Source organism: Carya illinoinensis, chromosome 15 (assembly GCF_018687715.1).
Source record: "Carya illinoinensis cultivar Pawnee chromosome 15, C.illinoinensisPawnee_v1, whole genome shotgun sequence".
Lineage (NCBI taxonomy): Eukaryota > Viridiplantae > Streptophyta > Magnoliopsida > Fagales > Juglandaceae > Carya > Carya illinoinensis.
This window is the reverse complement of record NC_056766.1, coordinates 31,520,448-31,543,506: the sequence shown is the minus strand read 5'-3', so window position 1 is coordinate 31,543,506 and position 23,059 is coordinate 31,520,448. Positions and strand designations below refer to the sequence as shown.

Sequence of the window (23,059 nt, the reverse complement as noted above, 5' to 3'; positions counted from 1 at the left end):
TGCGAGGAGGATGGAAAATGTGGATTCTGCTACATGTGGTGATCTCGAGGAACAGACTATGATAAACACAAATCAGAATGTGCCTCTCCTGGAGGTGCAATTTGATGGGACAGGTCTAGTTGAAGTGCAACCGGAGAGGATGGGTGAAGAGGAAACCGAGAATCCAAGAGATGAGGAATTGGTTGAGATTGATAATGCAGTTTCGGAGCCAGAGCCAGAGTAGAAGTTTTCAATCAAGAGAAAGACTATCTTACGGAGTTGGAGGCAAATGAAGGTAAGAAAAAATATAAGAAGAAGATGTTGGTTAAAATGCGTAGTTCTTCACGGGCTCATGCCCGAGTTTCTAAACTTAACCTATGATTGAGTCCATCTTCGTATGGAATATTAGGGGGGTTGGCACCTCTCAAAAGAGATTAAAGAAGTTGATTGGAAAATTGAAACCAAAAATAGTTGCTCTTTTGGAACCTTTTCAAAATGAAGAGGGTGCACGTCAATTGGCTCGAAGGCTAAATTTTGACAACTTTATTTCTAATGAGGGTGAAGGGGGTAAAATATGGATTTTTTGGAATAACACTCGGATGGGTATGCAATTTATTTCAATTATGGTTGGAGAAGGTAATATGACATTCTTGCTTACTGTTATTTATGCCAAGTGTACATTGGCCGAGAGACGGCTCCTTTGGGAGGACTTAGCATTAATAATATGGGTTTCGACTCTTGTATGTTTGTGGGTGATTTTAATATTATACGGAATGATTCAAAAAGAAGAGGTGGTAGGCCTCAGACTATAATGGCTATGGAGGATTTTAATAATTGGATTCATCAAGGAGGTTTGATGGAGATGGTGATGAAAGGGAGTGGTTTTTCTTGGTGTAATGGGCGAATGGGGTTTGCTCGTCCTTGGGCGCGCCTTGATCGCACTCTCATGGATAGTTCTTTCTTGGCTTTGTTTCCTAATGCTTGTTGTTCTTATTTACCGCGTTCGAACACCGCGTTCGACTTCAGATCATGCTCCCATGTTTATTGAACTTATGCAGGATCCTTTGTCCTATGGCCCTGCTCCGTTCCGTTTCCAACAGATGTGGGTGGACCATCATGATTTTTTAGATTGTGTTCGGTCAGCTTGGGAGGTCCATATGGATGGGTCGGCTATCTATAATCTGATTAGAAAATTAAAAATGACAAAGGTGGCTCTTTGAGAATGGAACAAAAGGGTCTTTGGCCATACTTTGAGTCGTATTGATGCTCTTGAAAAACAGATCGAGAATATTGAGCAGCAATTGCAAATATCTTGGGAAGACAATTTGGGGAATGAATTACAAGAGGAAGTTTCAGATTTGGCTCTTTGGAGACGTCGGGAAGAGGTGAGATTGGCTCAGATGGCTAAGTTAAAATAGAAGATGGAGGGGGATCGGAATAATAAATTCTATCATGCTTGCCTTGCTAATAAAAAAAGGAAAAAAGTTCTACATATGCGGTCAAATGGGGTGGTTTTTGGGACGCCAGAAAGTATTCACCAAGGGGCAGTAGAGTACTTCACTTCTATTTTTCATAGGGAGTCACCTGCAGAGCAGCCTAGTCTTGAAGATTATATTGTGCCTGTCATTTCAGAGGAGGAAAATACCTCTCTCATTCATCCTCCCACTATAGAGGAAGTGTTTGAGGCTGTGTCTTCTATTCCATCTCAGAGTTCACCGGGCCCAGATGGATTTGGGTTGGGCTTTTATACATCTTGTTGGGAGATTCTTAAAGGTGACGTTTGGAGGGCAGTAAAGGAATTTTTTGTGTCAAAGAATCTTCCCAAGTATTTTACTGCTTCATAATTTGGTTTTAATACCAATGGTGGAGTCGCCTACAGGTTTTGATAAGTTCCGACCCATCAGCCTTTGCTCTGTTTTTTATAAAATTTGCTCCAAGATTATTGTATCTCGTTTAACAGGTTTATTGCCTCGCCTGATTTCTCTGGAGCAAGGTGCTTTTATTCCTGGAAGAAGCATCTTTGAGAACATTAGCCTCACTCAGGAAATGGTTCACTCCATTAATAGAAGAATTCATGGGGGTAATATTATGCTAAAAGTAGATATGGCAAAAGCCTATGATCGTGTGGACTGGGCCTTTCTAATCAAAGTCTGGCGTAGGTTTGGTTTCTCTACTCAATTCTGTGATTTGGTGCATTTTTGTATTTCTAGCCCTTGGTATTCGATAATGATGAATGGTACAGTTAAGGGCTTCTTTCCGGGAGGCCGAGGTCTTCGTCAAGGTGATCCACTGTCACCTTATTTATTTATCATACAACAAGAGGTCTTATCCCGGTTGATCTAGAGAAGTGTTCATGAGCATAAGTTTGGGTTGTTCTCATAGGCCCATGGTACACCTATTGTTTCTCATTTGATGTATGCTGATGATGTCATGATTTTTTCCAATGGTAGCCAGAGATCGGTTAGAGTCCTTCAGCAAATTTTGAGCCAATATGAGAGGTGGTCGGGACAGGCTATCAATATATAGAAATAAGCATTATATTGTTCGAATAAAATTTCCTCTAGAAGGAAGCGTAGATTGTTACGAAGCACGGGATTCAGAGAGTGGACTTTCCCTTTCAAATACTTAGGGGTGCCGATTATTTTGGGAAAACTTAAACAGGTTCACTTAGAAGATATGATGAATAAAGTGAGGCAAAAAATTAGTGGTTGGAAAATGAGGCTTCTATCTTTTGGTGGAAAGCTCATTTTGTTACGACATGTTATTTCTAGCATGGCGATTCACCTATTTGCTGTTTTACAGGTTCCTCAAGTTATCATTTCCAAGATTCACCAGTTGATGAGTTCTTTCTTTTGGGGAGAATCAGATGGGCGGGATAAAAGAAAATGGGTGGCATGGAGATATATTTGCAATCCGGTGGAAGAAGGGGGGCTTGGTTTGCGGGCCCTTCAGGACTGTCAGAAAGCTTTGCATATGCATTTTGCGTGGAATCTTATTCAAGGTAATTCTTTATGGGCCAACTTTTTCAAAGCAAAATATGTGGGCACAACACCTTGGTGCTTAATTCAAGCCCCAAAAGGGTCTAGGTTTTGGAGAATGGTTGCAAATTGTATACCGTTGTTGTTGAATAATTCGAAGTGGAAGATTAGAGAAGGTGATATTTGTTTCTGGTATGATAAATGGAGGGAGAATGCCCGCTTATAAATGATATGTCCCCAGTTGGCTCACCTTTGCTTAAAATAAAAGATTGTCGGTTATCAGACAGTTGGGATGTGGATATGTTAGAAAGTTTAGTAGGGGGGCAGAAGGTGGATGAAATTTTAATTTCATTATCAAGGCCTAATTCTGGAAAGGATGTTCTGATTTGGACTCCGATGGAGACAGGTATGTTTACTACTAAATCTGCCTAGAACTGTATTCGTGTTAGGGGATCTTCTCTTGATTGGCATACTTGGATTTGGAATAAATATATTCCGTTAAAAATGTCTATACATTTTTGGAGGGCTTGGCATATGGCCTTGAGTGTGGATGATAGATTGCAACGTATTGGTATTTCTATTGCTTCCAAATGTGATTGTTGTATGGCAGGTTATATTGAAGATTTGAATCATGTGTTATTTGAGGGTGATTTCCCTAAAAAAATATGGTCCTTTTTTGCCACTATATTTGGTATTCCTATTGGAAGTGGTTGGAAACAGAATGCAGGGATTTGGTTCAGGCGAGCTAATGCTTCTACATAGGTGGGTTTTATTGTGGGTATCATGCCCATCATTGTTTCTTGGCGGTTATGGAGGAGAAGATGTCTAGCTCGGATGGAAGGTATTTTGGAGTCCCATAACACTATTGTCCATTCTATTTGTGTATGGCTTGGTTCTCTTTGTCAGATGATTAAACGGCCCAAACGGTTGTCTCATCGAGATGGTATGATTCTTGAGGCCTTGAGGATAAAACCGGTTGCCCCAAATGTCCCTTCTTGCAGAGTAGTAAGGTGGACTAAGCCACCATTGGGGTGGCATAAATTAAATACGGATGGTAGTAGTCTTGGCAATCCAGGTTCATGTGGTATTGAGGGACTAATTCGCAACGAGTCAGGACGACATGTCCAGGCTTATGCTTCACATATTGGTTTTGGCTCTAATAATAAAGCAGAACTTATGGCGCTTCTTCAAGGTTTGAGGATTTGCAAAGCTTTAAATATCACTAAGGTGATTATTGAAATGGATTCACAGGTAGTTATTTCTTGGTGGATGAGAGGAAGATGTGGTGTTTGGTATCTAGAGGATTTTTGAGAGGAAATTATTGAGTTGACCCGAACCATACAATGCCATTTTCAACATGTTTTGCAGGAAGGTAATAGAGTGGCAGATTGGTTAGCCAAATCTGGGGCTTCAGGGGAGGAGTTGGTGTTCTATACTCATTGTAATATGCCTCGGTTTTTGCGAGGGTTGATCCTTTTGGATAGTTTAGGCCTAGCATCTTTAAGATGTTAGGTTTGGTTTTTTTCTTGTCTTATAGGTCTGTCGTTGTTTTTGTTTTTGGAGTATGGTTTTTTTGGTTTTTCTTGGGTTTTGTTTTTGTTTCCACGGTATTCCTCTGCCAAAAGTGAGGGTTTTTAATAAATATGGGAGGGGATCACTCATGGACATGTGACTTTCCGCTCTTCTTAAAAAAAAAAAAAAAATCAATAAGGTAATAAATGTAAATCTCAAAAGTCGTAAAGGTGGTTCGGAGAATTAATTAGTGGGAATCCGGAGGTTTGTTTTACGCAGGACTTTAGTTCATAACCGTGTACTGTAAATGGACGTAAGTTGGCTTATCAAACATACAGCTCTACCACTAATATCAGATGAGAGGAAGCCAAGAAAAATTCATCCCAATTTCGAACTGCCACTAATATCATGGATCCCAATCATAATTCTAAAGTACGTGTATTCTCTGTGTTTCGATGCTCTATCTACAATGATTTACAGAAAAAGCGTCAACTCTCCTTTGGCACAGCTGCACGATATTCCAAAAGAAATGCACTCGATTATCTTTTATTCCATCCGAGTCTTTCAGCTTGCAGAGGAGCCTTCGGCAAGGCTTTATTTCGAATCCAATACTCAGACAAGCTGATTCATTGCTTTCTCACCTCCAAGTTCCTATATTTCGGTCCAATACAGCTTAACGTAGGGGCAAATGCTTTCGTGTATTTGATACCTATCAACTTGCTTGATGGATAAAGCGATATATTCATCATTGATAACTTTATTCAGAAAACTGTACTGCGAGTTTTCACCTCAATACAGCTTACATTTTCACCTCAAAAAAACATCATTGAAAAAAACACAAGTCATCACTAATGTTCAACACATTTGGGTTTTACTCTGCAGTACAAAAGATGCGTCTGCAGATTTCTACATGCTGAATTGAGCTGGATGGCATCAAACTGAAACTCTCATGTAAATATACATTCACCACAAGCTGAATTGAGCAGTTACTAAAGTCCAACGCTAAAAAGTAAGAACATTTGCATTTAAGTGATTTGAAATTAAATCATTGTTGAAAAAGTTGGATAATGATGTATGTAATGGTGTTGATGATCAGGAAGTGGATAACTTTCACGTCACCTCTGCATTGATAATGAAAAAGAAAGCCTGCAGATAAGGTGAAGAAAATAAGAGCCCCATGTCAGTATAAGACCAGAATTGACTTCTTTTGCCTCTGTATCAATTTGAAGACCCTCGGTCAGTCGAGCATTTACTAAAACAAAAGGACACAGAACTCAGAAGTGACTCCTAGGGGAAAATGTGTCTCTACTTGTACACATTATGTCTTTAAGGTTGGTTCGTGTGTCTCTACTTGTACATATACTTCAAATAAACAACAGCAGGATCCACAATACTTCAAATAAACAGCAACAGCAGCCACACTACTTCAAATAAAAAACAACAGCAGCCACAATAATTCAGGAAATCTTTTAGCTCTATATACCCCGACTAAGCGGAATATGGAGAACTGCATTGCAAATATTTGTAACCTTTGATATCTGATTCATGGGACCTGAGAATAATATAAGATTGTTTGATTAAAAATATAATATATTTTTATAATATTCACTATTTTCAAATGTTATAAATGATCTTTAAATATATAAAGTATTTTTAAATGTTATAAATAATCTTTAAAAATAAAGTATTAGAAACATAATCCAAAATAGAGACTTAGAAACATTAGAAAGCAAATGCAAAAGCCTATTAAAGCTGAACGTATGTGAACAAATAAAAATTAGAACAAGAAATAAAGAAAATTACAAGCTGAACCTAGATAGGCTAGCATTCGCAATGATTGCTGTCTTTAAGTTTCTACCCAAAGGACACAGCATTGACAATGATAGTAACATATGAGCTTTTTAATATAAGGATTCTACATTCACAGTTTTTGTTTTTTTAATATATATAACAGTACCCTACATTCACAATGATGGTCTGATAATTTTCAACACTAATTTTCAAAACACTAACATGTACCAGAACACAATCATTTCAAGCAAACTTGATTGCAAAGTAGCATATAAAGTGATAAAACTTGTTACCTAGCAAATTAACAAAACTAAAAATCATTCAAGCAAAGATCGTTTGTCTTTACCTACTCCACATGGCATTCCAGCAAAAGAAATTACTTCCATTCCAATTAATTCCAAGTATCTTGTTACTGTCTGTCTCCCGTGTGGAAGTTGAGGCATGAATATTAGTACCAGCACTTTAACATGGGTGCAATTACGTATTTGAAATAGCATCCCCTCACCCCTTTTAAATTTTAAAAATATCAGCAATGAAGGGGTTTGGTTTTCTGATAATGCTATGATATAGTGAATAGTATAGACAAATGTGTCAAATGTGTTAAAAGGAAAGACATAATAAAACTTCTTGGCAACTTTCATAAAGTTATTTAATAAGATGTATTATTTGTCATTTAATAATCCACACTTAAATAAACTCAATATCTATTTATGATTGTTGTAGACAAATGAGTCAAATGTACTAAAAGAAAAGACAGAATAAAACTTCTTGGCAACTTCCGTAAAGTCATTTAATATGATACTTGTCAAACGTATTAAAAGGAAAGACAGAATCAAGCTTCTTGACAACTTCCATAAAGTCATTTAATAAGATGTATTATTTTTCATTTAATAATCTACACTTAAATGCACACAATATCTATATATAATTGTTGTAGGCAAGTGGGTCAAACGTGTTAAAATGAAATATAGAATGAAACTTCTTGGCAACTTACGTAAAGTCATTTAATAAGATGTATTAGTCTTCATTTAATAATCCACTCTTCAATGCACACAATATCTATATATGATTGTTATAGACAAGTGGGTCAAACGTGCTGAAAGGAAAGATAGAATAAAACTTCTTGCAACTTCTGTAAAGTCATTTAATAAGATACTTGTGAAACGTGTTAAAAGGAATGGTGAATGGTGAATTTGACTCATTTCATTCTTTTGTTCTTTTAGATAACTTTTCTGCAATGTTTCCAATTTTTGTAATATGCTAAATCAACAAATAAGTTTTTAAATGATATGTCAATACTTATGACTAATACCAATATATATATCGCAACATATAGGCTATATTTTAGAAAAACAGTAGTAGAAACGAGTCGTGACCATTCCTTTTGCTTTGCTCTAAGTTTGAGTTGGGTCTATAAGGGATATTATGTAAAGTCCAAAGGTTTTAAGCCAAGTAGGAGAAATATGAGTCATGTATTGAGTCAAGTTTAGTAAAAACAGAATTACAGGTGAGGGGATGAGAACCACGTAGCCTTGATTCGTATGACCATGATATATTGTACAATAAATCATTCAAAAAGTGGAGCTTGAGACTTTCACTAAAGATAGCTTCATTTTTTAAATACACATACTCAAATTTACCAACTTGAAAACTCATAAATGCACAGCCATGCCCCAATGTCCGCCTTTGTGGCATGCAACAAATTATTTTGTAATATATGCCACAAGAAATCAAGAACAGAGTTGAGGAACCATCCATGCATCTTTGTGCAAATTTAAATATATTATTTCCAAATTTAAATGCACATAATTAATATCTATCATTACTCATCATGTGGGTCAGAGGTGATAAATCTTCAATCCTCCTACGTCGAAAAATTCCAAAATCTAAAGTTCATGCGGACAAGTTAATTAGTACTGAAGATTGTTTTATGCAGAATGACTTTATTTCAAAACCGTGTAAATGGCTGCAAGTTGGCTTACCAGCAAACTTGCAAGGCATGTTTGTGCTAGAAGAAGATAAAACAAGCTTAGGTATTGTCAAAGAACATTCTCGGAAAGACATGAGAAGCTCTTGTCCTGACAGTGTATCAAATATACCATTCACAAAATAATCTTACAGAGGTCACAAGTGTATGTGCACTTTTATGGTAAGTTTTGGCACAACATACAAAATGGTAATTACCATATGAGGGAGGCTGATGTTGGATGCTGAATTTATATAGAAAACAGAGCAAAATACAGAGACATTACTATATGTTATGCATCTCAATGTGGTGTAATAATGTTTGATTTCAGATGAGATTAAGCCAAGAAAATTACATCCCAATTCCCAAACTGCATCTGACCTCATGGATCCCACTTATAATTTTAAAATGCTAAAGTTTTCTGTGTTTTGATCTATCACGACTGAAAATGACAGAAAATGAGATATTAAATATGTGCCAATGATCCAATCTCAATCTCCCCAAAATAAAAACTTTTTACAGAGAAAGCGCATATTCTAGATTGTCACACTACTGATTCTGTTGCTTTCTCAAGACCTCCAAGTTCCATTGGGTTGAAGAGACTTGGTTCTGAAGCGTGTCGATTTTCTTGTATTGAAAATTGTTCATTGAAGCAGGAGAAGTGGCAGCTACAAGATCAGGAGCACTTCGTTGGCCACATCTGTTGCAGGCATACATCAGCTTTAGTGTTAAAAACATTATAGTGACCACTGGTTTTAACTTTGATTCGTTACATCATCATTATCCAAATATAGCTCATCCTTTACGAAATATAGCACTTCATTATGATCGATATGGCCTACACGAGTTGAGCTGCCAATGGTTGGTTACCTTGGCATCATGATACAAATAAACCCAAGTTCACGATCTGCTTTAAAAAACATAGGGGCATATACTATAATTTCGTTTATATCCTCCAGATGGTGTGGCCTCTCAATATTTATTACCCCTTCTTCATCTCCCCTCTTGACCATTTCATTTTCTAAAAATTCTTTCTCATACCAAAACCATTATGGAATCTGAATTTCCAGTAAAACAGTGGCATCATAGTGTCCCTGTAAAACAAATATCATCATCATCATTTCTTTTAAAGTCATGCATCCTATATAGAATTGAGAGTGAGGATGAGACACGTACATACATACCTTCCACAGTAACGAATTTGGCACTTTATAACTCCAAATCTTCTCATGCATTTTGTTGCAGCCGCTCAAGATAATACAATTTAGCAATCTGATATGGCTTTCACTGAATTCCAATATTCTTCATACTACTCGAAATCCTTCTAATGACTTGCTTCCCTGACAATATACATTTTCAATATTTAGTGACATATTTCCTCACTACATCTTACTATCACTTTAGCTATATGAACAAAAGAAAGTTTCATATGGGAGGTAATAAATTAAAAGACAGAGAACCAAGAATCAAGCGCCACCAATTCCAACCTTTTCACTTTATTATGACCACTCATTTATCCATTTATTGCATTTCCACTCTTACTATTTAAAAGGACCATTTGTTGCATAAAAGATCCTTTGAATTTAATTTCCAAAAGTGAAATTTGCAGTAGAAAAAACATGAAAACTAATTTCTTCTAACCGGTTCTATGCCCCCTTCCGCATAACTTACAACCATGGAAGGAGGTCAAATAACTTTTGTTCAGTAACTTTTTCTAAAAAAGATTAAATTTTCTTAAGAGTTAGCTTATATGTCGTGGTCTGGACTAGGATACAGTTGTCGATGTTGCCACTGGTTGTTTAGGCTTTAGACTTTGCAGTTGGTGTTGGTTGTTGGGGTTCTTCACTTGGGATGAGCAAACTCCTTGCCTGTGATACAATGAATAGAACTCAATATAAAATGTTTATGATTTCAATTTCTCTAAAAATAGTTGTAAAAACTCCCCAGATTCCTAAACTGGAGATTGTAGAACATGTCGATATGTTTTTGTTTAGCTAACTTTTTTTCCTTGTTCATCTGCCTCCAAAATCCAGGCACTGCTTCCATGTTCAGCAATTTGTTTGCACAACTCTTCCATGTGTAGCTGCAATGCGCAAGAACAACCAACTGTCAAAGGAAATTCTCACAGTTAGTTCTCTATATCCCGTCATGAAATACTTACCAAAGAGCACAAACAAAAATGAAAGGAAAATCTCACCTGAAATTCCAAAGAAATAGTAGCAAAAGGCCACTTGGCCTATCATTTAATTCAATCCAATTTTCTTCTTTTATGTGCTGTGCTTTCATGCTTGTACGTAATATTGGCTCCCCAACTCCTACAATATGGCATCCGCAAAAGAGCACCATCACCGGGAAGTTGCAGATACCTTTAGCTCAAATGATTCTAAATCATTTATTCGTTACCTGACAATTAGACAAATATACCCCTTGATTAGTATTGAGTTGGCATATCCGATTTGAGCTTTTAATGGTTACCACAGAATTCTCATATATGATTAGTATCGAGTTGGCATTCTTGAAAATGAGCATTGTAATTAAAAATTGAGATGAGTAACTCTGTATCCAAAGTAGACAATAAATTCACATTGGGCATATCAGATTTGTGTTAAACTTGTGAAGGATACTTTATCTTCCCTCTCCCCTCTATTTTTCTTGAACATTCTGCAATACATCTGAGTTTTTGGTGCATTACCATTCTCAAATATTAATTGAATCTATACATTTTCCTGGTTTAGCTACTTTTAGATTAATATGTTGATTTTGCTGTCAATGTTGATCGAATATAACGAATCAAATGTAGCAGCCTTAATTAAGTGCCTTCTTTTTCAATATAAATTTATTTTTCTGAAAAAACAATTGAGACTAGGAGGAATCTTACTAAATAAACTTCCGAAACAGAGCTATAGCATTAAGTCTTCAAGCCATATTGAGGACCACAATTTATCTGAGTAGATCTATGACCTCCTCGGTGGGGCAGCAGGTAGCCGTAGCACCAAAACCATGTATTAGGTATCCAAGATAACTCCTAGTGCACCAAAACCATGTTTACAACTCATCCCAAGCCTACCCTCGATTTGACCACTAGACTGTGCTCTGATGGGTCAAATTAGACTTCGAACAAACAAACAATATGGCATAGATATTTCAGAAGGCACACATCTGGCAGCATCAAAAGCTAGATTATGAAGCTATACACACACAAATTTAATTGAGGCCTTTTAGTTCTCATGGCCAAGTAGCATTTACCTCATGCAGAGTCTTAGAATCAATCCCTAGGACATGGATGAGTTGAAGTAAAATTCCAACTAATAAAAGTTTGTGCTTATGGATGAGTTGATCGTTTCTTTTTTATCATTAATTGGGCTTATGTTTCAGTTGCTAAATAATCTTTTAAATGGCTGAACCGTTGCCTCTTTATTGTCCGTTTTTAAACCAAGCAGTTTGATTTCTTTCTCTTCAATATTGTATTAATCCTGGGTCTAGTACTACTTTTTTGCTTTAATTTGCACAATATTCATATTAATTATGTTTAGTTTGTTGTTTTGTAAATCTGGGTTTGATAAAAAAAAAAAAAAAACCCAGATTTAAATGCCTATATTGCATCAAAATGCATATACGTGGAACATCATATATGGAATCATGACTTGACATATATGACAAAATTAAATGCCTCATTCGACCAAGCTTCTTTTTGTGATATTACCCTAAATCAAATCAAATCAAACACTCAAACCCCTGATCCCAGAGAATATAAGAAATGTTCCTGATATAGCATGGCCAAAACATGCATGTATAATTGCAGAAGATGAAGCAAGCAAGAAACAGCAAACAAAAAAGAAGCAGTTTACTAGAAACATTTTTTAGTTTGGCCTATTGAATAAATATATATATATATATATATCCAAACAAATAAATATTATGAATATTATGCAAACAGATAAAGAGCTACAGCCTCATCCACAAATTCTGGATTCTGTACAAACTGAGAATGTATCGGTAATTTAGGATCAGTGAAACTACAAACTGCTTGTGTTTTGCTGAACTAAAATCATCTCCCTGACTTCCGATTACTTAATACTTGGCATGTTACATATTTATGAGAAGGTTGATGCATTTCCTGAGAGGGAGAAGTTCTTGTGGTTTATAATGATTTGAACTTGAACAAATTCTAACTTTGATTAGTGATTTTGTAGTATATGCCTAGTTGTGGTTTGGACTTTCCTTGGATCATTACACTTTTTTTTATCAGTAAATAAGACCTGTATTCCATTGTCTACCAATTCCTCGAATTAACATACGATAAATCCTAAATGCAAATACGACACATGTATTCAATTATTCAACAAATCCCGGCCCATTAATCCAATGCAACTTTATAATTGTGAAAGTTAAGGAGATTCAAGATAGCATAATATACTCACAGATGCTTTGTCAAATGTGCTGAGCCCAACACCAATAGCAGTGAATGGAAGGCCCTACAAAATTTAGCAGGGAAAATTTGAAGAAAACATAAGTAGGAATATTGCAGGGTAAATAATCCTTCCTTTCCAATGAATGAACAAAAACAATACCACAAACACCCCTAAATACCAAATTAAGTTGGAAAAAAATTATAGGAAAATTTCACCTGAAATTTCAAAGAAATAGTAGCAACAGGCCACTTGGCCTATCATTTAATTCAATCCATTTTTCTTCTTTTATCTGCTCTGCTTCCATGCTTGTATAGAATCTTGGCTCCCCATCTTATATAAAATGGTACCCACAAATGATCACCATTATAGAGAAGAATATGAAGTTGAACCATCAAATTATCCGAAACCTTCAGCTGCTCAAATGATTCTAAATCAGAGCGCCCCACCAATATTATATTGGCCTCTGGCTTTATTCGTTACATCATCATTATCCAAATATGGTTCATCCATGTTCAGCAGCTTGTTTGCATAAATCTTCCATGTGTAGCTGCAATCCAAGAACAACCAAGTGTCAAAGGAAATTGTCATGGTTAGTTCTCTATATCTGGTCGTGAAATACTTACGATTTATTTATAGGCCAGAGACTAGCTTTTGAGATCTTGGTCAAATTTTCAGGATCCGCCTTGCACATTTCAAAGAAATCAACAATCTTACGGCTCAATTCATCACCATTATAGAGGTCAATGTGAAATGCTGAGATTCCATCAACAATAATTTCTGCTGGGCCTCCCCAATCTGTTGCAAAGGTGGGTAATCCGCTGCTCATTACCTCGACTGTTAGTCCAAAATTCTTGTACAATGCTGGATGCACAAAAGCTACTTTTGTATCAACAATACAGCGGTATAGCTCTCCATAAAGAGATAGTTTGAGTCACTATCCATCTAATAACACCGATAATCCATCAACTGCTATATCCAGAAATGAAGACTTACCAAATGAAGATTCTTGGTGCTCTCAAGTTAACTGGGACATTTCATCAAACACTCCATTTTCACTTTCTTCAGTTTCTTCTCTGTCCTTTGATTTGGATGGACTGAAAAATCATGCTACAATTACAAGATTTATCAAACTTCCTAGTTTCTTGTTCTTGCCATACCAAATCAAGTCTTAAAGACCAGAAAGCACAAACAAAAATGAAAGGAAAATCCCACCTGAAATTCCAAAGAAATAGTAGCAACAGGCCACTTGGCCTATCATTTAATTCAATCCATTTTTCATCTTTTCTGTGCTTTGCTTTCGTGCTTGTATACAATATTGGCTCCCCAACTCCTATAATATGGCATCCGCTAAAAAGCACTATCACCGGGAGTACCACACCTTGCTTTATAATAGCATCCAAATTTATTCGTTACCTGACAATTAGACAAATATACCCCTTGATTAGTATCGAGTTGGCATACACGATTTGAGCTTTTAATGGTTACCACAGAATTCTCATAAATGATTAATATCGACTTGGCATTCTTGAAAATGATCATTTTAGAAAAGAAATAAAGACAGGTTATCAAAATCTACAAAAGAAATAAAGACAGGTTTATCCATTCTTGAAAATCCAAAAATAAATGAGTACATCATTGAGCTAATAAATGAATGGCAAATACCAAATCAAGTAAGTCTTAATTAAAGACCAGAGAGAACAAACGAAAATCTCACCTGAAATTCCACTTGGCCATCATTTAATTCACTTCATTTTTCTTTTGTCATGTGCTCTTCTTTCATGCCTGTATACATTTTTCTTTTCTTTTACTTTCTCTTTTACTTTCATGCTTGTATACAACATTGGCTCCGAAACTTATATACCAAAGTTGCTCCCAAGATGGATCGGGAGAAAAATGAGCTCGAAGTTCAACCCTCAAATTGTCCAAAACCTTAACCTCAAATGATTCTGAATCAAAGTACCACATCCATACTTCATATTGGTCTATGATACTCTTTCTTCTATACCGATCATCATAAGCTTCATCTTGATTAGACAAAAGTACTCTTTCTTTTGTATACATTCCGCATATCTCAACAACAGGAAAAAAACGAATTTGACTAAAATCTTCTTTAATAAATGTAACGAGATATATTATAATTCCGTTTATATCCTCCAAATAGTGTGGCCCCTCAATATTTATTACACATTCTTCATTTCTTATCAATTGGACATCATCATCCCCTCTCTTGGCAATTTCATTTTCTAAAAATTCTTTCTGATGCCAGAAGCACTCTGGAATCTCATTTTCCGGTAACACAGTGCCATTATAATGTCCCTGTTAAAACAATATCATCATTATCAATTATTTAAAAGTCATGCATCCTATATATAATTAAGAGAGAGAGAGAGAGAGGTTGAGACACATACATACCTTCCACTGTAATGGATTTGGCACTTTATAATTCCAAATCTTCTCATGCATTTTGTCGCAGCCACTCAAGTCAATTCTATCTAGCGATTTAATGTGGCTTCCATTGAATTCCATTATCCTCGACACTTCTGAAAATTTTTCTAATGACTTGCATCCGCTAACATTTACTAATTCTATATTTGGTGGAAGTTCTAAGATTTCTTCAAGTTTCTTGCAATCCTCCAAGTTGAGCCGTTTAAGTGCAACAAATCCTTTGATGCTCGTGGGAAGGCTAACAAATTCACTTCCCCGTAGATTTAAATTAGTCAAAGTGTCCGAAGAATTAAACATGGTAAAGAAACTTGATATTGGAAAGAAATTTGATTCTGATTGGAAACAATTCTGATGATTCAACACTTGTAATGCACTGCTTCCATTGCTTGAATTCGTTGGAGGCGCCAATTCTTGGAGTTGTTCTTCATTCGATGAAATCTCATCTTCCATTGTTGTAGACCCCATCTTCTTTACTAGATTTGTACAACCAACGAATATCCCAACCCTCCTTAAATGTTGCAACTGAAGAATAATGTTAATTGGGAGACGCTTAAGGTTTTTGCACTTATCTAGATATAATTCATCGAGTTTAGTAAGATTGCCAATTGATAATGGTAGTTCTTCCACTGCAGTGCCCGATAGATATAAACTAGTTAAAGAATTCATTTCACAACCAATTTCAGGAAAGCTACGAAGGCTTGAGCAACCATCAAATTCAAGTACATCTAAAGATCTCAACTTGAGGCTTCTTGGAAGAATTCTGAGGTTAGAGCATTTCCAAAAAACCAAAAGAAAAAGATTCCCCAGGGATCCGACGGAATCATGCACCTCAATTAAATTTGTACAATTTCTGGCAATCAATTCCTTCAAGTTTGGGATGTTCGAAACATCTGGAACTTTTGTCAAGAAATTACAATCACTGAAATACATACTTGTCAAATTCTGTAAAAAAAAGAATTGAAAGGAGTTTAGCACATAGATTAAAGAAACAAAGTTATTGAAGATTATAATTGTAGATACCTTAAACTTGATGAAGCTTAACTCCTTGATGAAGCCACCACACATTTTAAAGATAATGAGTTTATTTCCATGGAAATTGGGTGGCAAAGATTGTAGCGGATATTCAAACCAATCAAGTACTCTTAACTCGTTGGAGAGATAATAAGGTCCACTTGAAAAACTTGCATTACGATTGATAAGTACTTTAAGTCTTTTCATCTGTACAAATGCTTCAGGATTCAAGCTTATCGCGTCCTCGCCTTCAGGCATTTCTATTATCATGCCTGAAACTTTGTTTGTGCCCTGATACGCAGGATAATACACAAAAGTGTTACCAAAATTACTGCCAAAAGTTAAGCATCGACTTTCTAAAAATAAATACAGATGAGACTTTGACTAATCTTAATTAAACAGAATGATATATTATATATAACTACAAATTCATTTTGATTTACAGGATATATTTATATATATGTTTACATATTCATTTATATATTAATTCATAAGGCCAAAATTTTCTGCTAGATTTCACTTTGAAAATGGAAATAAATGTGAAACTAAATATTTTTATTCTTACACTTACCATGCTTTCTTCCAACACATGACGGACATCTTCATGGAAAAACAATCTACTACGTTGGCCAGGTTCGTTGGGTGATTCCAGACGAACAATTTCTCGACCCATATCTTGTAGCAAGTCATGCATCCAAACATATCCACATTCAATAGAAATAAGACACTTGTCTTTAAGCCTGTCGATACCATCATCAGGAAAAAAACCACAACTGTGAAATATTTTCATGATATTAGCCAAAAGTTCTCCCTTAAAGAAAAAGGCAATATCAAGGAACATTTCCTTCTCATTATTATCTAATCCTTCATAACTCACTAAAAGTACTTTCTGAATATTTTTGTGGGGAATGGTTTTATACTTATCCAATGCACTCTTCCATTGATTTGTACTTTTACCCTTTAGATCTGAACCTAGCACTGCTAAAGCCAATGGAAGGCCCTTAGCATATTGTATTACTTGTTTAGCGAGGTCCACATACTCATCAGATGGTTCATCTTCCTTGAAAGCATGCAAGCTAAAGAGCCGAAGAGCTTCATTTTCATCCAAGGGCTTCAACTCGTACATTAAATCAACTTCGGAGATTTTTAGTAATTGTTGATCTCTTGTTGTCACGATAATTCTACTTCCCAAACCAAACCAACTACGATCTCCAACTAATTTTTCAATTTGGACCAACTCATCCACATCATCAAGAATTAGAAGAACCCTTTTAGAACAAAGTCTGTCCTTAATCATATTCATTCCTTTGTCAGTATCACGAACATCCAAACTTGTTCCTAAAATATCAACAAGAAGGGTATTTTGCAGCCGAATCAAACCTCCTGCTTGTTCTGAAATTTCTCTAATATTACTCAAGAAACAACTTCCTTCAAATTGAGAGGAAATCTGGTTATACATATCTTTTGAAATAGTCGTCTTACCAATTCCACCGGATCCGAATATCCCTACAATACGTATAATATCATTTTTTTCAACACTTAAATGCTGATAAATATCTTGTTTACGAGACTCTATCCCAATTGGATATTTGGCAACGCTTAGAGGTGTTTGGTTTACTATTCTTGAGTTGATCCACCCAATGATGTTTTGGATAAATTCCGACTCATCATCCCTATCAATAAAAAAGAGAAGAAAATTTTAAGGAGTCAGACTTTTTTCACAGGTAAATGACATATATCAATATGATTTATGTGAAATTATATCTTGTTTCTACTTTTTTTTTTTTCTCCGTGACAAAGGTACCCTTTCTACATCCTTAATCTGAGTGTTTCAATATTAGATTGTGCATTGGCCGTCAAAGGGTAGACATACTTTTTCATTCTTTTTTGTATCTATTAATAAACTTTTTAACTTTTTTTGGTTCCATTCTCGAATCTGTCCCTCCCTTAGAATATCAGACTTACATTAATTTAAGAGTATTTGTGAGTCTTTATATGTTGAAACAAAATGAAACTAAAAACCAGTACTCCTTATAATTTAAAGCCCTTTTTTCTTGTCATCAGTACTCCAAATCTTATTCTTTCATTAGCTATAACACAAATAATAAACAATTCCCACCTTTCTTCTTAATTATCTTTTTCAATCGATGATTAGTTATTTGATAGATGAAATTCCATATAGATTCCTCTATTTCCTTGATTTTGCTTGCAATTCATGATCAAAAGACCCAAAAGGCAAAAAGAACGAAAATATATGTATTTTTATTTATCTCATGTTCTTCTATTTCTCCAATGAACTAGATGTAAAACTAACGTGGTAGTCGTAATATATATTAGATCCCCTAATATCTCAATAGCATCATATATATATATATACATATATATATATATGTATGCTCACACACAAACGCGAAGAACATATAGGCAAAGCTTACCCGAACGCTATATATTCCAACCCGGCCAATTTGGCTACTTCTTCTAGAGCTTCCTTCCAATACTCTAGCAGCTTTATGTCATCCTTGATTTTCTTTCCAAGTTTAGTGAATGCTTCTCCAAAGCTTCCTTTTTGATCTCGTACGTCTGATGGTTTTATCTCATAGAATATCGGTAGAACAGTTTGTTTGAATGTTTTTCTGCACTCAAGAATCTTCAATAACTCGTCCAAGCACCATTTGGATTCTGCATAGTTTTTAGAAAGTACAATGTTTTTAAGATATTTACCTTATCTCATCTCAATATAATTTTCTTATACATAGAGATGTATATATTTTATTCAATAACAAATGAGAAAACAAAGATGTAATCTTCAAAGCCTCTTTCCCTCATCTTTCTCTCTTCTCCACCTTCTTTTATATTATATTATATTTTTTATCATTATATATGTTGACAAATACATGAATGCGCATCAGTCTACTAATATTATAAAGAGATCAAGGGAAGGCATGCATCGTTCCTCTTATCAGCAACTTGCTTTCACCAGTCCCGTCTTCTGTACGTGGCCACTACAAAAGGTAGGCAATATAATATCGTAAAAGTCTATTTCCACCATTATCTGCTATGTTGATTTCCACCAAATCATCCCACTTGGAAGATTAAATTTGGATCGTTTATAAATTATAATTAAGATCAATTGTATAAGGTCGGGGTTTCAATCGGGTAGGCAGGTAGCTAAATTTTCTTTGATCCAGCAATAGCAGCAACGTCTAGTCTATTAAAAATATAAAAAGAGAAGTAGGTCCTTCAACCTGAGCAATTATGTGTTCTCCAATGATAATACTTTTGTGAATCTCAATGCTACGTTTTGATAGGTTCCATATGACAGCACTATAAAGCAGACACTAGCTACTCATGATAAAAGAAATCAATCAAGAAAACCAAAGTCTATAGTTCACACTACTATAAATAGAAACTTCGAGTAGATCTTTGTAAAAAGGACTTACAACACTAATACATTTGAAGCTTATTTCATCTATTGTATTTTTTTTTATCATTTTTAAATATATATATTTTTAAATTTACAACATCATTAAAAAAACACTTCTTTAATCAATGACTAAAAAAAAGAATCGAGACATACTGTCGGGACCATCTTTCAGTGGGTCTTCTAGCATTACTCATCGATAGTATATGCAGAAACCGCGTATGTGGGCCGGTCTGAGTCCTACTGCTCCCCTGTCCCTCCTTTACATAAACAATACTCTTCCATTCGGCTGCCTTGCAAATACTTGGAACCTTTGATGTCTGATTTATGCGAAACTAGTCCAACCCCTGAGAATAATATAAGATGTTTGATTAATTAAGTATAATATATATATTTTTTTAATATTCACTCTTTTTAATTATTATAATATTCTTTTAAATGTTTTAAATATGCATAAAGTATTTTATTTTTCTTTTATATTACATACCGCAAGAAATCAAGAAAAGAGTCTAGGAATTAGATTTATTACAATCTCATCTATTAATGGTTTAATTAGATTTAAATTATAAGATCTTTTGGATTCATTTAACAAATTAATGGTTTGTGAAATCAAGAAACAAGTCTAGGAATCCACTTTCTATTAATTTATAAAACAGCATCAAAATACAGATAAGGGTCAATAAATAAGTTTAACGTTATAGTTAACAAAGGTTAGACTCATACATTGCCTTTGATCTTTAAATCATAGGATGTTGGGTCAAAGGATTCAACCCAAACAAGAAGTTTTTTAGGCCCAAAATCAATGGCCCAATCTATCCCCTAGCTAACTATATAAAGATGAAATGAACACAAGAACTACCTGTAATATCATACATCCCAATTATAATTTTTAAAAGCTGAAGTTTTCTTTATGTATTCCCAATTATAATCCCTTTGTAGTCAGAGTATTTCTCATTTATAATCTTAACCACCCCCAAAATTAAATATATTTATAGAAAAGGTGTCAATTCTACATTGCCACACTACTATAAACCCTGTTCCAAACAATGTGTACAATACCCAAATTATTATTATTAATACATATATAATATATAATTATTTTGAAAATATTTGCAACAAGTACATCATCTATAGTAGTTTCTGAAAAGTATTTGGGAGATTAATTAGAATAAAAGGAAGAAAAAACACATTAACAATTTAAATTATTGGAAGGGAACCGCCCAAGTGAAAGAGCTAGGAATAGGCTAGGGGTGATTGGCCGTCCAATAACTAACATACGGGTAGAATCCATCAATTCAATGATTTAACATCAAACCCCAATGATAACCTTAATTTCAGTGGCAAAGATAAATTTTTTTTTTTTTTTTTTATATATATCTTAATATTAATAAGTGCCAATAGCTTGAGCTACAGAACTTTCGTCTAACATTTTTATTTTCAATTTTGCCCTTAACTTTATTCCAAAATTACGGACAGTTTGCTTTTATTTCTGTTTTGGTCTTTAGTGAGATTGTGTCATTTAAAAGAATTTCAGACCACACAAATCTTTCATTCTCGTCTTCGTATTCCTCTCAAGTTCTCTCTCTAAACTCAGACTCATCCTCTATTCTCTCTCTCTCCGTTTTTGAATTTATTTATTATTTTGTTTATGAATTTGATGATCTGTGATTTTTGTTTGCAGAAGAAGGAAAATATCACTCCGATTGGCTTGAAGATCGTGGTAATTTCAACTCCATGTCTTTTTGCTTACTTTTTTCTTTCTACTTTTTTCTTGCTGAACCTCTCTCTCTCTCTCTCTCTCTCTGAAGCTCACGAACTCAGCTCTCTGCCAAAGCCTCAAGATCCACTCCCTCTGCAAACAACAGGCAATGAAGTGCCGAAATCGATGGTTTCTAACGAGAGAACTGAGAAGCAGCTCCACCAAAATCGATTCCTCCACTCTCTGTGATTTTAATTTCTTTATTATCTCCTAAATTTCCTGCATAATCTTTTCTGATGCTTGGCAGGGACTCGACGAACTGGAGGAAACAGATTTCAGTAATCAAAGGGTGGTTCTCGCCCTCTATGAGACCATGTACTCCGATTTTAATTTCTCTCTATGGTTTCTAACGAGAGAACTGAGAAGCAGCTCCACCAAAATCGATTCCTCCACTCTCTGTGATTTTAATTTCTTTATTATCTCCTAAATTTCCTGCATAATCTTTTATGATGCTTGGTAGGGACTCGACGAACTGGAGGAAACCGATTTCAGTAATCAAAGGGTGGTTCTCGCCCTCTATGAGACCATGTACTCGCACGACGTAACCACGATGCACCAGATGGTTGCCGACTGGAAGGGAATCTCCGTTTCTGTCTTCTGAGCCCAGGCAAAGCATCCCCTCTCTACGTATCGTACGAGTGGGTCACGACGGCTCGCTGATACCCTCCATCTCATCCATGCTGTTTCCAGCGTGAAAGACTAGCAAATCCAGTGGCTTCGTGAGGACAACTGGGAACTAAAGAAAAAAAAACATAAAATAAAATAAAAGTGAGAGGAAAGTCATGGAGATGACCCCACTCTTCACTAACTGTTTTGTCCTTGTCCACGGAGGTGGCTTTGGTGCTTGGTGCTATAACACATCCTGCCCGATGAGATAAGCACATGTTTAGTGATAAGAATTTATTTCAATTTTTTTATTTTATTTTGTAGGCCCACGCATGCAAGTTGACATGCAGGTCCTTGATTTCAACTGACAGTGGTGTAGGGATCGATGAATTTGCTTTAGTAACGTGACAGGGATGTATGGCATCATAGAATTGACCCCATCAACCTAACATTGACGTTTCATCCTCAATCATAAAATATATATTTGTATTTTAAGTAAACAGTATCTTCTATTGATTAAATTATATATTTTTTTCTTTCTTATATTACTTTTTAATTAATTAATTTTATTTTTTTTTAAAAAAAGTGTCCGATCTTGGACATTTTATAAAACTATAAAATAAGATATATTTAAGAAAAAAATCGCAGGTGACGTAGTTGGATAATTGAACAAACAGTATATGTGGCACTTTCAAATTTAAAACATGGAATTTGCTTTAGTAACGTGACAGGGATGTATGGCATCATAGAATTGACCCCATCAACCTAACATTGACATTTCATCCTCAATCATAAAATATATATTTGTATTTTAAGTAAACAGTATCTTCTATTGATTAAATTATATATTTTTTTTCTTTCTTATATTACTTTTTAATTAATTAATTTTATTTTAAAAAAAAAAGTGTCCGATCTTGGACATTTTATAAAACTATAAAATAAGATATATTTAAGAAAAAAATCGCAGGTGACGTAGTTGGATAATTGAACAAACAGTATACATGGCACTTTCAAATATAAATCCATGTTTTAAATACATTTTTTAAAAATAAAGGAATGCGGGCCCAAGCATATGAATTACACTGACTTTTGTGAAAATCGACGAATGAAGAAAAAATAATTTAATAAAATCAATAGTCAATGGGATATCGCCAAGTAGAGGAGTCTTATCTTTGTGGG

At 35.0% G+C, this 23,059-nt stretch overlaps 1 protein-coding gene and 1 long non-coding RNA gene across 2 annotated transcripts; one reads left to right on the top strand and one right to left on the bottom strand.

The window, feature by feature from the left end:
* Positions 1 to 8,498: 8,498 nt before the first annotated feature.
* LOC122296808 (disease resistance protein RPV1-like) lies at positions 8,499 to 19,705 on the bottom strand. The gene is made up of 14 exons (XM_043106605.1): positions 19,672 to 19,705; positions 18,530 to 18,773; positions 16,666 to 17,767; positions 16,104 to 16,385; positions 15,051 to 16,025; positions 14,353 to 14,954; positions 13,851 to 14,051; positions 13,632 to 13,745; positions 13,262 to 13,499; positions 12,854 to 13,185; positions 12,648 to 12,701; positions 10,424 to 10,629; positions 9,411 to 10,332; positions 8,499 to 9,320 (listed from the first exon to the last, which is right to left on the bottom strand). The coding sequence occupies exons 1-6, from the start codon at positions 19,703 to 19,705 to the stop codon at positions 14,415 to 14,417; spliced, it is 3,177 nt and encodes a 1,058-aa protein (XP_042962539.1). The 3' UTR covers positions 8,499 to 9,320; positions 9,411 to 10,332; positions 10,424 to 10,629; positions 12,648 to 12,701; positions 12,854 to 13,185; positions 13,262 to 13,499; positions 13,632 to 13,745; positions 13,851 to 14,051; positions 14,353 to 14,414.
* Positions 19,706 to 20,892: 1,187 nt separating this feature from the next.
* Positions 20,893 to 22,380, top strand: LOC122295999. The gene is made up of 2 exons (XR_006238354.1): positions 20,893 to 21,235; positions 21,324 to 22,380. It is a non-coding gene; the product is annotated as an uncharacterized LOC122295999 (long non-coding RNA).
* The last annotated feature ends 679 nt before the right edge of the window (positions 22,381 to 23,059 follow it).